The 13,626-nt window shown below is 39.6% G+C and overlaps 1 protein-coding gene across 2 annotated transcripts; it reads right to left on the reverse strand.

Annotated features, from left to right (window-relative positions):
• Positions 1-60: 60 nt before the first annotated feature.
• On the reverse strand, positions 61-13,559 carry LOC122876052 (interleukin-6 receptor subunit beta). Of its 2 annotated transcripts, none has more exons than XM_044195906.1 (15): positions 12,812-13,559; positions 11,732-11,836; positions 10,951-11,062; positions 10,509-10,639; positions 10,158-10,288; positions 9,250-9,409; positions 8,919-9,001; positions 7,994-8,216; positions 6,264-6,455; positions 5,662-5,760; positions 4,611-4,751; positions 4,080-4,205; positions 3,278-3,362; positions 2,916-2,997; positions 61-2,174 (listed from the first exon to the last, which is right to left on the reverse strand). In XM_044195906.1, exons 1-15 carry the CDS (start codon positions 12,912-12,914, stop codon positions 1,566-1,568), a joined length of 2,382 nt encoding a protein of 793 aa, XP_044051841.1. In that variant the 5' UTR covers positions 12,915-13,559; the 3' UTR covers positions 61-1,565. The 2 variants fall into 2 exon arrangements, with proteins under 2 accessions (XP_044051841.1, XP_044051840.1); XM_044195905.1 differs by having other exon boundaries at positions 10,509-10,642.
• Positions 13,560-13,626: the final 67 nt, after the last annotated feature.

The raw sequence follows: 13,626 nt of genomic DNA on the forward strand, positions 1-13,626 counted from the left end.
TTTTAATGTTGAAGCATCATGAAGTTTTTACAGTTAGGCATAAACAATCTCAAACTCCTCTGAAGTTTCAGGCATCCGCTTTGTCAAATCAAATGTCAGCCATCTTTATACATTTCTTAAATGTAATCTAATACAGTATTCACAAGCTAAGATGATTGATTGATAAGATCAAAACTAGTTTGATTTTCCCAAGAAAAATCAATCCAGTAATGGATGATGCCATGTACAATTTTACTACAGCAAAGGTCAAACAGCAAAATGGCTGATTGACAACTTTCGATAAACTGAAATGAACTGGAAACATTAAATTGCTTAATAAAACTAATTCTCATTGTCTGTGGCAACATTTTATCTAACGTGTCACTGTTGTAAATGTATGCATGGTAACGCGCTAACTGTGTGCATGTTTTTAAAAATATTTTCTTTGCATTTTGTGATACAACAGTTGAAATACTGTATAGAAGAAATGTTGAGAGAGAGGAAGAAGGCATGTAACAAAGCCCCGTCAGAATCAGTCCAGGGATGCTGTGGTCACATAGACTACTAGGCTATGCTAACATTATAATAGTAACCATGCTATCAAGCTAGCATTCCAATTATAGGTTATTATGCTAACATTTGTGTGATAAAGTGCTAAATCTTACATGGAAAACATCACCAATGTTAACACTGGCAATAGATGTTAACTGTAGGCTTGTTAGTATCCTTTATTGTTAGCATTCAGCTGGAAGCAAAGCTGAGCCTAAGTTCAGCTGAGGCTTACAAAAGTCTATATTAGACTGACAGCGTGTCCAGATTAACAAAAGATAATTTCGGCATGATTGCATATCAAGGTCAACGCAAAAAGATGTGTGTGGATGAGAACAGACTTGAGTTCACAGCCAAGATTTGTCCGCACAGGTTGAAAATATTGCAAATGTATGACAATTCTTTAACATACGGAGACAAAAAAGACGAAAGTGGTCTGGAGGACAGTAACAGTGGGAACTCATACAGGGTTTTTTTTGAGAGCTTTCACACCAAAAGCAGAAGTTAGCAAGGCCATTATTTCAATTGAGCGAGCGGCTGCGCAAGCCACAGCCCACACGGTCTTGATTTTAGGTTAACTAAATTCAACTTTGCTGCCAAATACACTGACGTCCGCAACACGTGTTCAATCCAATTCTGGCATTGACGTGAGAAGTTATTGCAGCAACAATTTTTACTGTAGAGAAAAATGGTGGAAAAGTTTATTTTGTGCATTTTCCTGAAGATGAATATGCAGAGTCATGCAAGTCTACTCTTTGATCCTACTTGAGTGAAAAATCACAAGCATGGCAGAAAATACCAGAAGGATACCAGGTAAGAGACTTAATGTGATTATTCACATTCTGATGTAGTCTAACATCCTAGTTAGCTACTTTGTAGGATTATGTGCTACTCTTCGTTCTGCGCACTACCTCGCACAATTATTTGCTTTTCCCCGTCTGGTCTGAAACAGGCGCCACAGGTTGGGCTGTAGCCCTTTACTTTATTATTTTTCCATCTGTTCCATTGACCTAGCATGCAGTACTGAAGTTGTTGATTCAGTCTCCATCTGCAGGTTTTGCAGTAAAGCAACTGTTTGCTATATAATCAGTCTCACAGATCAGATAACAGTCACGCTGCTCACTCACTGTTTCAACATCGGTTTTCCCCAGAAAGGAAGAGTTGACCACATACTCTGCCTCACAGATAATCTGACTGTCGGTGTTAGCCATGAATTCACGAACACAGCATTTTACAGCAGTTTCTTCCTGACGTGACGTCTTTGAAAAGTCGACCTGTCTACTGTCTTCCTCTTTCTGGGGAAACCAGCTGTTAGCGTCACGTGTCTGATGCAGCAGAGCAGCGTCGGCCTCTCGGCCAACTCTGTCAGGATGACGGCAGTTCACTGTGTAGTCAGGATGAAAGGAGGACTGGAGAGAAACCAGTTGGTGCTCTGTGGTTAATGGAGCATCAGAGACATACTCCGTGTCCAGATCGGCTGACAGTTTGATAATGAGGTGACTGATAGACAGCAGAGAGGTGTCTTCATGTCGGTCCTCTTCTGAGGAGAGCTGGGAGTTCGGACTGACCGTGATGATACTTTTCTCTCCAAGTACATCTGTCACCTGGAAGTCCTCTATGTCCAGGATGTTTCTCTCTGCAGTTTTCTGTCGAAGGGAATAATGAAACTTAATGGACTGAAGATCCCAAAGTTTGCAAAGACACCAGATCTGTCTGGCACTTGGTTCCCCCCCATCTGATTGATTGGGTGATGCAGCCATTTTGGGGGGTTTCAATGGAATATCATAAAGCTTTAGTGAAGAGTTGGAACATATGCATAATTTCCCCCCTGAAGTGAATGAAAATTAAGAGTTAAATAAAGTCTGATTACAGGGATGGATCCCAAAATCTGTCACCAACATGAATGCTTAAAATAAGCAGATAATACTAAAGCAGTAACTGGCTTAAAAATCACATCAAGGGAAATTCTTATTGACCGGATACATTTCATGATGACTCAAAGTTTCTTGCTGCAAAAACTACCCATCTAATAATCCATTTCATCTATCTGCCGATCAGAGATTTAAAGTTTTCAAATATAAAATCAACTTGAGAAATTTCTACAATCACACTTTGTAAATTTTGTACTTTTTACAAAGAAGTTAATCTGCTTTATTCTGTCTTGTTTCAAGATACTGAGACTGATTTCCACAAAATTCCTTAAAAAAAAAAAAGGAGTGAAACTGCACAGGGGAAAGATGTTTTTGACAGACCAAACTGTTTCTGTGACCTAGTTGGATTCGGCTGTAAAGCCGAGTCTAGCAAAGCACTTTATGACCTGTGAAAATACAGGAGCAAAATGACAACCCTGTTTTAAGAAAACCAAACTGCTGTAAAAAGCAGATCACCTGGTGGTTTGGGTCCATCAGCCACCGGCCTGTTGTACTGCCCTGCGGGCTGGAGATGGGCGGGAAGAAGTACGACTTGTACCTGCACAGTAATGGTATTCAAGATGAATTTTAATTTAAACAGCTGGAGTAAGAAAGTCAAGTTTTTTTCTAAGGACATTTTTGGCCCGTTGATGAGATTTTTGGGGTTTTCCAGAACAAAACATGATGTATGTCTTGATTCTTTTCAACGTACAGTAGTCGTCAAAGACCACAAGTTATTTAGTCAACAGCCACAATAAAAATGACAGTAGGTGCATTCCTGTATTACTTATCGGAGCCCTCAGATGTGATCGTGTGTGTGTGTGTGTGTGCTGACTCACACAGTCCTGGACAGGATGGAGATGATGAACACAGTAACAGCCAGCAGCAGCAGCGGAGTCGCTGTAGCCACCGCTGGTACCTCGTCTGAAATGGAAAAACATTCAACATTCATGGTTAGTACCCTTCTTTTTTTTGTAATATAAAAAAATAAATAAATCACACTGTAGAGAACACTGTAAACCAGTGATGGGAAACACGGAGCCCTTGTAGCCCTCATTTATTTATTTATATACTTTATTCAGGTTGTCTTGCCTGATTATACAAGATACAAAACATGTCTGTTACTACTTGAACGGACCGGTGACCACTGAATCATCATTTCGTCAAAGATTTCCATATATTTCCTGGGCAACATATCCCGGCCGGCCAACATGATCACAGATTTCAGTTATTAAGACTCTCACACCAACAAGGAAATGACAAAATACTTGTTTTTTTATTAATTATTATTATTATTATTATTATTATCAGAATACCAGATAATATTTTACAAGGTGATATTCCATCTCCTCACTATGTATTTGCCTCTCTAATTATTCTATTTTAATTAATGATACAAGATGTAAAATATTCCAGTTGTAGATGTCAAGATTGTTGTTTGTTTTTGGGTTTTTTTACAAGCAATGATTAAATTAATCACAAAGCAAGAAAACCTAAACCCAAGAGCCCCCCCAAAAAACAAACTTCTTTAATATCCAGTAGTTCAAATGTTTTCCACACTGGGATTATTAAACGTTCTGCTTTTAGATTAGAACAAAAATAAATAAATAAAACTCCTCCAGAGCAACCAGTTAAACTCACCAAAATATGTTCTAACGGTGATGATGTTTATGGAAACATTATCAGCCAATAGGAGAAGAGAATACTCAGTGTCGGGTTTCAGATTGAGGAATTTGTGCTGCAATTGGTCCGGCCACAAAGACAGAGCTGGAGAGGAGAGAACTCGGAAACGTCACTTAATCCTTTACTTAAATACATTCACAGTCTGATGCTGAAGGCAGACGTTTTGCTGCACAAGTTTCAAAATAATGAACCAACAGGTTAACGTTAAGCTTCCTAATAGCAGAGAGTAATGCTTATACATATGTCTTTATTACTCTTAACCAGCCTAACCATCATTACTTTTTATGACAAAAATACATGTTTTTTTATTTTTTTGGAAAGCAAGAAACTGAAGTGGGATTTCATACTATAAATTATACAATATATATTTTTAAAAACTACAAATGTTGGCAATAGAAATCAGCTATGAGGGAAACTGTGTCATTATACTGGAGAATTAACCCAGAGACTGGTGCTGCGACACATTTCAGAAGGAAACTGTTAACCTACTTTGTCTCTCCGAGTCTTTCCTCAGCATCACTCTGTATCTGTTCACTCTGATTGGCCCAGACTTGTTTTGCCACGCCCACACAACTGTCACTGTCGTTTTGGTCACGCCCACCACCTTCAGCTTGACCGCCTCCATCAGAGCTGAGAAAAAAAAGAAAAACCAAGTGCTGTCAGACGTCTCTGGAGGTTTTCTGTCCTGGAGGGGAAACTGCATGATGTTCATGTTAATATCAACCGATTGTGAATAAAGTTCTGTGGAATTCTACAGCATGTACAATATTCCAGTTTAAAAACACAATGGATTCATTTTACCCAATTCCTAATAAATATAATCTAAGATCTCAGAAAGTCCCACAATAATACAGTCTGCAGACTGGTCACCACTAGTTCAAATCCATTTTCAGTCTCCCTCTGGGCTCAAGTCACTAAACTCTCATCTCCAGACGTGCAGTATTTTCTCTTCAAAAAAAGATATTCTATTAATGCTTCCTTCCCCAGAATTGTTCTCATGCGTTAGCCATCTTGCTTTGATTCCATATTTATTAAAATGTTTTTTCTCTTTTGTTTGTTTCTGGTATTTACTTATTCTTTCTATGTATATTCTCTCCTTCTTTTGTAACCCTGGTTTTTTAAAGTGCTGAATAAATTAAGTTTTATTCACTTACTTTTTACTGCCAAAGAGAAATAAATCATGTGATTAGCTCAATCAAACTAATACCCACATTAAAACAAAATTCTCTGTACATTCACAACTCCAAAGCAAAGGAAACTGCTGATTTTGCTTACACCATGACCATTTTGCTAGGAACCACCTTCAGTTTAATCTTCGGCAAGCCTTATTCTATTATCCATCCAGTACAGTGTTGATTGTGAAAGTAATAATGCTAACATTAGCATGCTAACTGGGAAGCAAAAGTCTTAGCGGAGTTGAAATTGCAGGTCTAGCTGGATTCATTTATTGTTTAGTTTGGGGGGGGGTTGCACTCATTCTGTCCAGATGCAATCATCTTCATCACAAGCTTTCATCTCTTCTGACGGTGACCATGTTTACCTCCCTGCTGCAGACTGGCAGGCAGGGACTGAGGAGATCCACACTGCTGGTTGTAGACGGGAAACACACTGATCAGGTAGGACTCATCAGGGTCAACATCTGTAAACACACCACACACACACAGGGTCTTAATATTTATTCAGCTCAACTAAAAAGAGTGAATCAGGCCTTCATTTGAAGCAGCTGCTTCTTATAGCAACTTAAAAATCTGATACGCAGCAGCTGATCATAACAAAATAAGCACATTACTTTTGCAGATGATGGTGTTAGATTACAGAGGAAATCAGAGGTGTTAAAAAACAAAACAAAAAAACAGTCAGATGATTCTTTCTTGATGTGAACGATCCAGCTTTCATTTGTAAGGTGTATATAAAGATTTCCCCCGTTTAAAAAGGATAAGTCTGCCGATAGTTTATATTTTTACTGTCAATAAATCCCATGTGTTGACAATAAGGACAATATTGAATGACACCAGATTTACCCTTAACCACAAGGATACTTTGGTTAGCCATTGGGCCTGTTTTGAACAGTCTCTGACCAAAAATGAGTGTTTTACCCCCTTTAAAAATAAAAAAATAAGTTGAATATTCCAACAGTTGCACCTTGTATGACAGTGGAGGTGTTGAAGCAGTCCACTGAGGTCCAGCAGCTGGTGGACGGACAAGTCTCAGAGCGCCACTGGACAGCAAAATGACTGACAGGCAGGACAGAGGACGGGGTCTCCCACTGGACCAGAAGGCCTTTCTTAGCAGGGAAAGAACTTGACACCCACAAGTTTCTGACTGAGGGGAGAGCTGCAGAGGACAACTACAGGATTATTAGGGATTAAAAAGAACAAGATGACCTGCATCTTCAGCACCATAATCAGCATGAACACCAACATAATGAAATTAGTTGGCCATTTTCAAATCTCTTTATTTTGGAGAAGCCAACAAGCACATTAACACCACACAGGAGCATTTTTTCTATCCATACACCCCTTACGTGTCAAATGTTCAACTATGCTTATGATGGGTAAGAAGTGGTTTAATGATCATAAAATATCCATATCAGTTGTTCTGGGCGAGTTTGCATGCATCAGGTTTCCGCGTTTTGTCACGTGCATTCAAACAGTTTTGTTCACAGAGCTCGATAAATCATGATCTCAACATTGAGCAAAATAATTATTCAGATTTAAGCCGTAAAACATGCAGCCTGGAGTTATCCGCCATCCAACACTGTCCCACGCCCGGCACAGGTTAAATAGCTACAAGTCAAAACACATGAAACAAGCATCATTCAGCTAGCAGAACATTTGCTGCGTTGCAATAAGTTTTATCTGAACATCATAGCACTGCTCTGTTGCTTCCTTCTCTGATAGAAAAGGAAGACACACACACTTGTTTCACTATCCCCATGGGGGACAGTCACTGACATAATGCTTTCCCTAGCCCCTTACCCATCACAACTAAGAGCCTAACCTTAACCCTTATCCTAACCTAATTGTAACCTGTACCTTAAAAAACAAGTCTTAACCCTCAAAAAGCAGTCTCTACCCGTGGGGAACTCAGTCTATGTCCCCACGGGTTAGTGTGCATTCAGGTTAAAGTCCCCACTGGGATATAAGAACATGACTCACTCACACACCATATGACTATATGACTGACAAAACAGACAGTGAGTGTTAATATTGGTGTTTATTGTTCACTAGTATTGTGGACCATTAAATTACCGTTGTAACGGCTCAGAGAAGCAGCGGGGTTGGACCCAAATCCACAACACAAAGATAGTCAGAGTAAGAAAAAAGTTCAAGTTTACAAAAGCAGGCAAGGATCAACACCAGGAAGACCGTCAAAAACAGGCAAACTCATCCAGATGGTGGTCAGGCAATGGGGCCGCAGGCAGACAAATACGAAAGCTAGACAACCTGGCAAAGAGAGAGTGGAAGCGGACCGGTATATATGCTGCTAGGCTGATTAGGGAAATGGGAAGCAGGTGAGTAAGTGGGCAGGGAAGGTCAGGTGACGTGAAAGGGATTTCTGCAGGGCAGGAGGGAGTAGCTGGATCTGGAATGACATGAGCTATTAGATGGCAGAGAAAAACAGAGCAGACTACTAACTGAATACAAAGATGAAGTTGTGACAGCTGTGTTGTTTGGTTTAATTTGGTTTAGTCATCCAGCAGATGATTTAGAGTGAAATCCAGTAGCAGGTAAAGCTTTCAGCGTCTTGCCAGAAGACATTTTGCAGGACTTGCTACTGCTCGGAAATCCTTGGTACACCTCGACACATCACCAGGACATTACCATGAAAATAATGAACTATTTACATGCTATAAGCAGTGTGCCACTCACTGTTCTGTCGTAGTGTGTCAATGCTGAGACGTGCAGCAGGTCCGTTGCCGGCCTTGTTGAAGGCTGTGACTGTGACACTGCAGTTCCCCTCCTCCACCACCAGGAGCGCCATCACCTCTGTGACATTCCTAATTAATCTGTCCTGCAGCTGCTGCTTCTTCACTGGCGTGTAACTCACCTGGTATCCAAGGATACGACCTCCAGCATCACAGAGGTCAAGATCCTGCAGAGAGATGTTTGCAAAATACATTTTATATCACATTTGTTTGGAGAATGTTTTAGACTGACACCTGATTTTGATTTAGTTTCAGTCTTAAATGTGTTGCTTTTTTCCTTCCAAGAGCCGGTAACGTTAGCTAACATTACTGACAGAACATTTCTGAAATGGCCTGAAAAACAGATGCACGCAGGTCATTCAGTAAGACTTTGCATTAAAACAGTAATTAGTTCAATTGTCTGTCTTTCATCATTTAGTTTTTATTCGTTTGTTGTAGTTTTTGTTTTCAAAGGTTACTTTTTATTTAGTTTAATTCTCGTTTTTGTTGTAAAAAAAGAAGTTTAGCCACTGGGCCAGATTCGTAGGGTCATTTCCTGGACTGCTTTACGGCACAAAACAGAAAGAGGGCACTGTTCTCTCAGAGCAAACACAGCTAACGTTTTAAGAGATGAATGTCTGTTTCTTGGGGCAATATTATGACATATTTCAACCAAAGGACTATTTAAACGTTTTATTTTCTTGGACACTTTGGCTGTTGCAAAGATCACGTCTGTTTTTTAGTGATGTTGCTTGTTTAAGATTTCCTGAAGACAACGGACTGTCAAAGATCAAAGTCAAGAGAGGACATGATACAGAAGATAACTTATCTTTGTATGCTAAACAGGGAGACACTTGACATATTGACTAGTCCAAGTATTTCCAATGTACCTTCCACATGAGATGAAGGAGAAAAGATCCACCAGAGTCGTTTTTCTCCACTCTGTAACACACCTCTGGAGGCCTGGAGGGCACTGGCAAAGAAAAAGCACAAAATTAAAAACAGACCAACTGACACTTCTCTTTTTTCGGGCTACATCTCTTTAAAAAAACTGATTCAATGTCATTGGTTTATTCGATTGTAGTGCCAGGTATGGCAGGAAATTAATAATTATTATATAAATAATTTCAGGAAGTCTTCTTCTCAGTTTTCCCCATGACTTTTCATGTGAATTAAGTCCCCAGCCTATAATTTTATCCCTGTTTGAATGCGAATTGTTACCTCTGTCCAGCGTCCTCGTGCTGACGTCAGAGCTCCAGTCGCTCCAGATCCTGGACTCCTCTCTGCAGGCCACAGCAGCTCTGTAGACGGTAAAGGGCAAGAGGTCTTTGATCGTGTAGGTCAGTGTCTGATGTCGATGTGCAGGGACAGAATCTGGAGCCTGGAAACAAAAAACAGACAGCAAAGAGTACGAGAGAAAAAACGACTTTAAGTTGTATTTGGTGTGTAATTCGATCAAGAGCATTTTGAGCACATATTCCAAATGTCACCTTCAAATCTGTTTCCATCTCCCATATTGAAGAAAAAGATTTGAGTTATCAGCTGTGACCTATTTTTTTCCTTCACCGTTTTCTCACTTTCTTTCTGATTGTATGTTGTTTACATGAAATTTAGCCCAAATTGCTTTGTGAAGTGACTGTTAGGCTCTCTGCTCTCCCTCCAAACAGAGATTTCTCATCACTGCATTCAGTTTCGAGGGCTCCCAATAACACCGTAGCTCTAGAAAAAGGTGGCTCCAAATCCAAACCAAGGGCAACACTGAAACAAAGAAAGGGTTCGGAGAAGTACTGGGACAAAACCTGTGAACAGACACTTCCAGGTTTCTAAAAAAAGCTCAGCTAAGACATGCATTTTTCAATATGTATATGAGTGTGTTATTGTAATCGCGTTGTGGGGACTCGAACTCGTTCACATATTGCAGGGACTCATTGCATCTGGGGACAACCCATATGTTTAACTTTATTTTAAGGTTAAAGGCCTTATACATAGAGCGTGTCACAAATAAACTGCTGCCGAAATTGTAGCATCATATGTAACCACTGTAGAGTACTTAAGGATATCCTGTAGGTAATTAATGTAAGTCAGTACAACGTTCTCATAAGTTACAAGAGTGTTTGTATGATGCTAACCTGGGTCCATATGTGAGTGTTGTTGACTCTGTAGCGAAGCCGACAGCTGCCGTTACTGCTGCTTCTCCAAGACACAACAACAGAGTCCTCAGTGGAGCCAAGTACAGTTAATACAGGCTGAGAGGGTTTGACTGAGGAGACAAGGAGACAAGGAGAGGGGATGAGGAGAGGAGAATATAACTACTTTATCATAATTGCACTTTTGTCTAGCAGTCAGTCGGTGGATCAGTCTGTCACTTATCTCATATATTCTGGAAAATTCACATGAATGAACAGCAGAGGAAGACAACACTTAGCTGGCAATTCAGTCATTACTCGGTAGTGGAGTGATCAAATGTGGGGGTCACAGACCTGCACCATTAAGAGACACAGTATGAGGTTGGGACCAGATCTCCCTCCCCAACATGTAGTTTTTTATCTTGGCTGTTACGTTGAAGATGGCTGCCGGGTTGAAGATTCCCTGACAGGAATAGACTTTAACCCTGCTGAAGAAGAAAAAGAAAGAGAAGGAGAGAAATCAAAAAAAAGAGATAAGGACCTGAGGGATTTGTTTTCAGTATTACATATCTGATCTAAAGAATCTTTACACTTAATTCAAACACTTCTAAATGAAGAATTCGGGGGGGGGGGGGCACTTTAACAGGCTGGCTCCTCTACATTTCAGAAATATGAAACGATTAGCTGTTAAAGCTGGAGTACAGTATATGTTGCTCCATATGCAGAGCCTATAGCTGGAGAATAACTTCAGAAATGAACTTCAGTCGTAAGCCGTCTCCCTTTGCTGAGTGTTTACCTGCTGAAGATGAGAGAGACATCAGACTCAGTGTGGCTGTTTGACTCCTGACTCCACTCACATGTCATGGATTTGTATGATATCTGGTAGTAACAGGACATGTTCAGGGTCTCTGCAGGAAAACAACAGAGGGATCCAGTTTGTTGGACTGAGAAATTGCACTTTTAAGATTTACGATTGTTATTGTGACGGGATACGTGAATGAATAAAATACTAGTGAGCTCGGTAATGCTGCTAACGTGATAGCCAGCTTCTGGATTTGTAGTCCTATAATCACATCGACTCGTGACGAGCAAAGAAATTTCGCTCTGCCATTCTCTTCTGTGAAGAAAGAGGCCCAGAGGTGTTAGAACCATTCAGAGTTAATATTGCGCTCGAAGAATGCAAATCAAAAGTGACTCATTTTGTCAAATTAGTCAGAAAGTGACAGAAATATGGCCTAATTTCACTTCATATTATCCTTATGCAAACTCACCCAGAATGGTATTTCAGAATTATTAAACCAAAGCAGTTCCTACGCAGCATAAGCATGTTTGAACATTTTACACGTATAAATGCATCCACAAACCTGATTTTGACTTTTTAAGGTGAATTAGCCAGTATATGGACAGAAGTAGAAGCAAAAGCTCTCAGCTGTGAAATATGTTGAATTTCAAAACATCAACAACGAGGTGGGAGTTAGTCAATACTTATATTGAAGACTAAGTGTGAACTCAGGTCAAACCAAGATATCTGACTGCTGTGTGTGTGTGTGTGTGTGTGTGTGTGTGTGTACACTTACTCTGTATAGATGAAAGTGGCCGAGAGCCACAGTCTCTAAGGTCAGTGACACACACTCGCTCGTCCTCTTCACACAGCTTCAGCTCAGAGTCCCTCACTGTCACTTCTGACATACAAACACACAGAAAACAAGACTGACGGTCAGCTCATTCATTTTATATATATATATATATATATATATATATACACATATGTTTTTATTTAATCAGGCAGTCTCACTGAGATTAAGATCTCTTTTCCAAGAGGGACCTGAAAACAAGAACATCATCAAACAGAAGCAACACGACTACACAATAAACAACAAATTAGTAAAAAAAAAGTTACAAGAATCATAGAAAACATCAGATAATAAAGCTTTAAAATCTCCAAGACAGTTCATTCCATTTAAAAGGTGCATAGCACCTGAACCCAGTTCTGCCAGCATTAGTGCGTACATGAGGGATATCTAAGGTTTGGTAGTTACTGGATCGTTTTAATGTATTTTTCATATATTATTTCTATTTTGGATACTGGATAGTTTTAAGCCTTTAATATTTAATTCAAATTTAACAATATTAGAAGGGAAATCCCTTGGTTGACAGGTGGACAGTGTTTTGTTTTTAGGGGACGCCAGCCATAAAGGTTGGGAACCAACAGATTAGGTAATTGGAGTCCTGGACTTCAGTCATTCCATGAGAGTTTAGTATTTGTACAACGCACAGAGACCTGGGAGTGCACATAAAGGTTTGAACTGATCAGTAAAAGCCCATAAATTGGTGGAATCGGAGGAGTAAAAACATCAAACCTCTGCTGCTGAATTCAAGAACAATTTGCAAAGAATTAAACTACAGGTAAGACCTGTAGATAACAATGACTTACAACAAACCATCTGAAGTTAAACTTGCTTACTAAAAGTAACTCTAATCTTCCAGGAAAGCAGTTCAGTTAATACAAGACTAATCTAGATCCCAATCCATATCTGAGGAAGGTAAGTCTAGACCTAAGTGTAATCCCTGTCTGTAAAACTACCCGTAAGGTTTAACATTTAAACAGCAAAGTGCAATATTTGGCTTTTATGAAGAAAGGTTTGTGGGCAACTCACCATGAGAAAATACACAGAGGAGGCTCAGCACTGCCCAGGTAGCATGGTGCAATTTAGGAGACCAAATGTCCATCTTAACTGGTAAAAATGACAATATATTCATAAGATCAGCTCATTCTAAACCTCCATCCATTTTCTACACCCTCTACCTTCCATCTAAATTAACTAAAGAGAGTTCAAAAACCCTACAGAGAACGTGGTGTTTTTATCTCTGATGTGTTAATGAGGAAGCCAGCAGATGAACAGACTGAGCTGATCTGTGATCTCTGTGGACAGGAAATTGCTCCATGCCTGTGAGTGACACACATCAACACATCAGATGTTTGTTAAAATGACATTTTTCCATAGCCTTCCATGAATATGAACCTGCATGGCACTGGAATAATTAAAACAAATAGTAAGTCAACACATTACTGTGAAAAGAGTTCGACACATTCTGATTACGATATCTCGACTGATTTTCCTTCCTTTTACATAAACATGTAAGCAGACATGTTGAATAAGGATGCCCTAAAGTGTGTTATTAAAGAACTATTACCAGGATATTTAGTGAGTGGGACATTTTGTAAAACACTCTGAGCTGCATTTGTGCATGAAAGGTGCTATATAAATAAAGGTTATTTTTATTATTATTATTATTTGGTTTATTGTTGTCAGCGCTCTCTGGTGGAAACTATGTAATGGAGAAACTGCTTCTGAATGACACACATCCTGTATCTTTGCCGTCTCTGTACTGCAATAAGGTAACATCTGCTGATATATCGGCTCAGCTGTTAGTTAATAGGTTCTTAATATGCTCTTTCATAAACAATATT

The sequence above is a fragment of the Siniperca chuatsi genome, linkage group LG5 (genome assembly GCF_020085105.1).
Source record: "Siniperca chuatsi isolate FFG_IHB_CAS linkage group LG5, ASM2008510v1, whole genome shotgun sequence".
Lineage (NCBI taxonomy): Eukaryota > Metazoa > Chordata > Actinopteri > Centrarchiformes > Sinipercidae > Siniperca > Siniperca chuatsi.

Coding starts and splice junctions, on each gene's coding strand:
- LOC122876052 (XM_044195905.1), bottom strand. CDS start 12,914: ATGAATATATTGTCATTTTTACCAGTTAAGATGGACATTTGGTCTCCT. Junction 4,752..5,661: donor TGCCAGTCTGCAGCAGGGAG/GTAAACATGGTC, acceptor TTTTTTTCTCAG/CTCTGATGGAGGCGGTCAAG. Junction 2,175..2,915: donor TGATGGACCCAAACCACCAG/GTGATCTGCTTT, acceptor TCCCTTCGACAG/AAAACTGCAGAGAGAAACAT.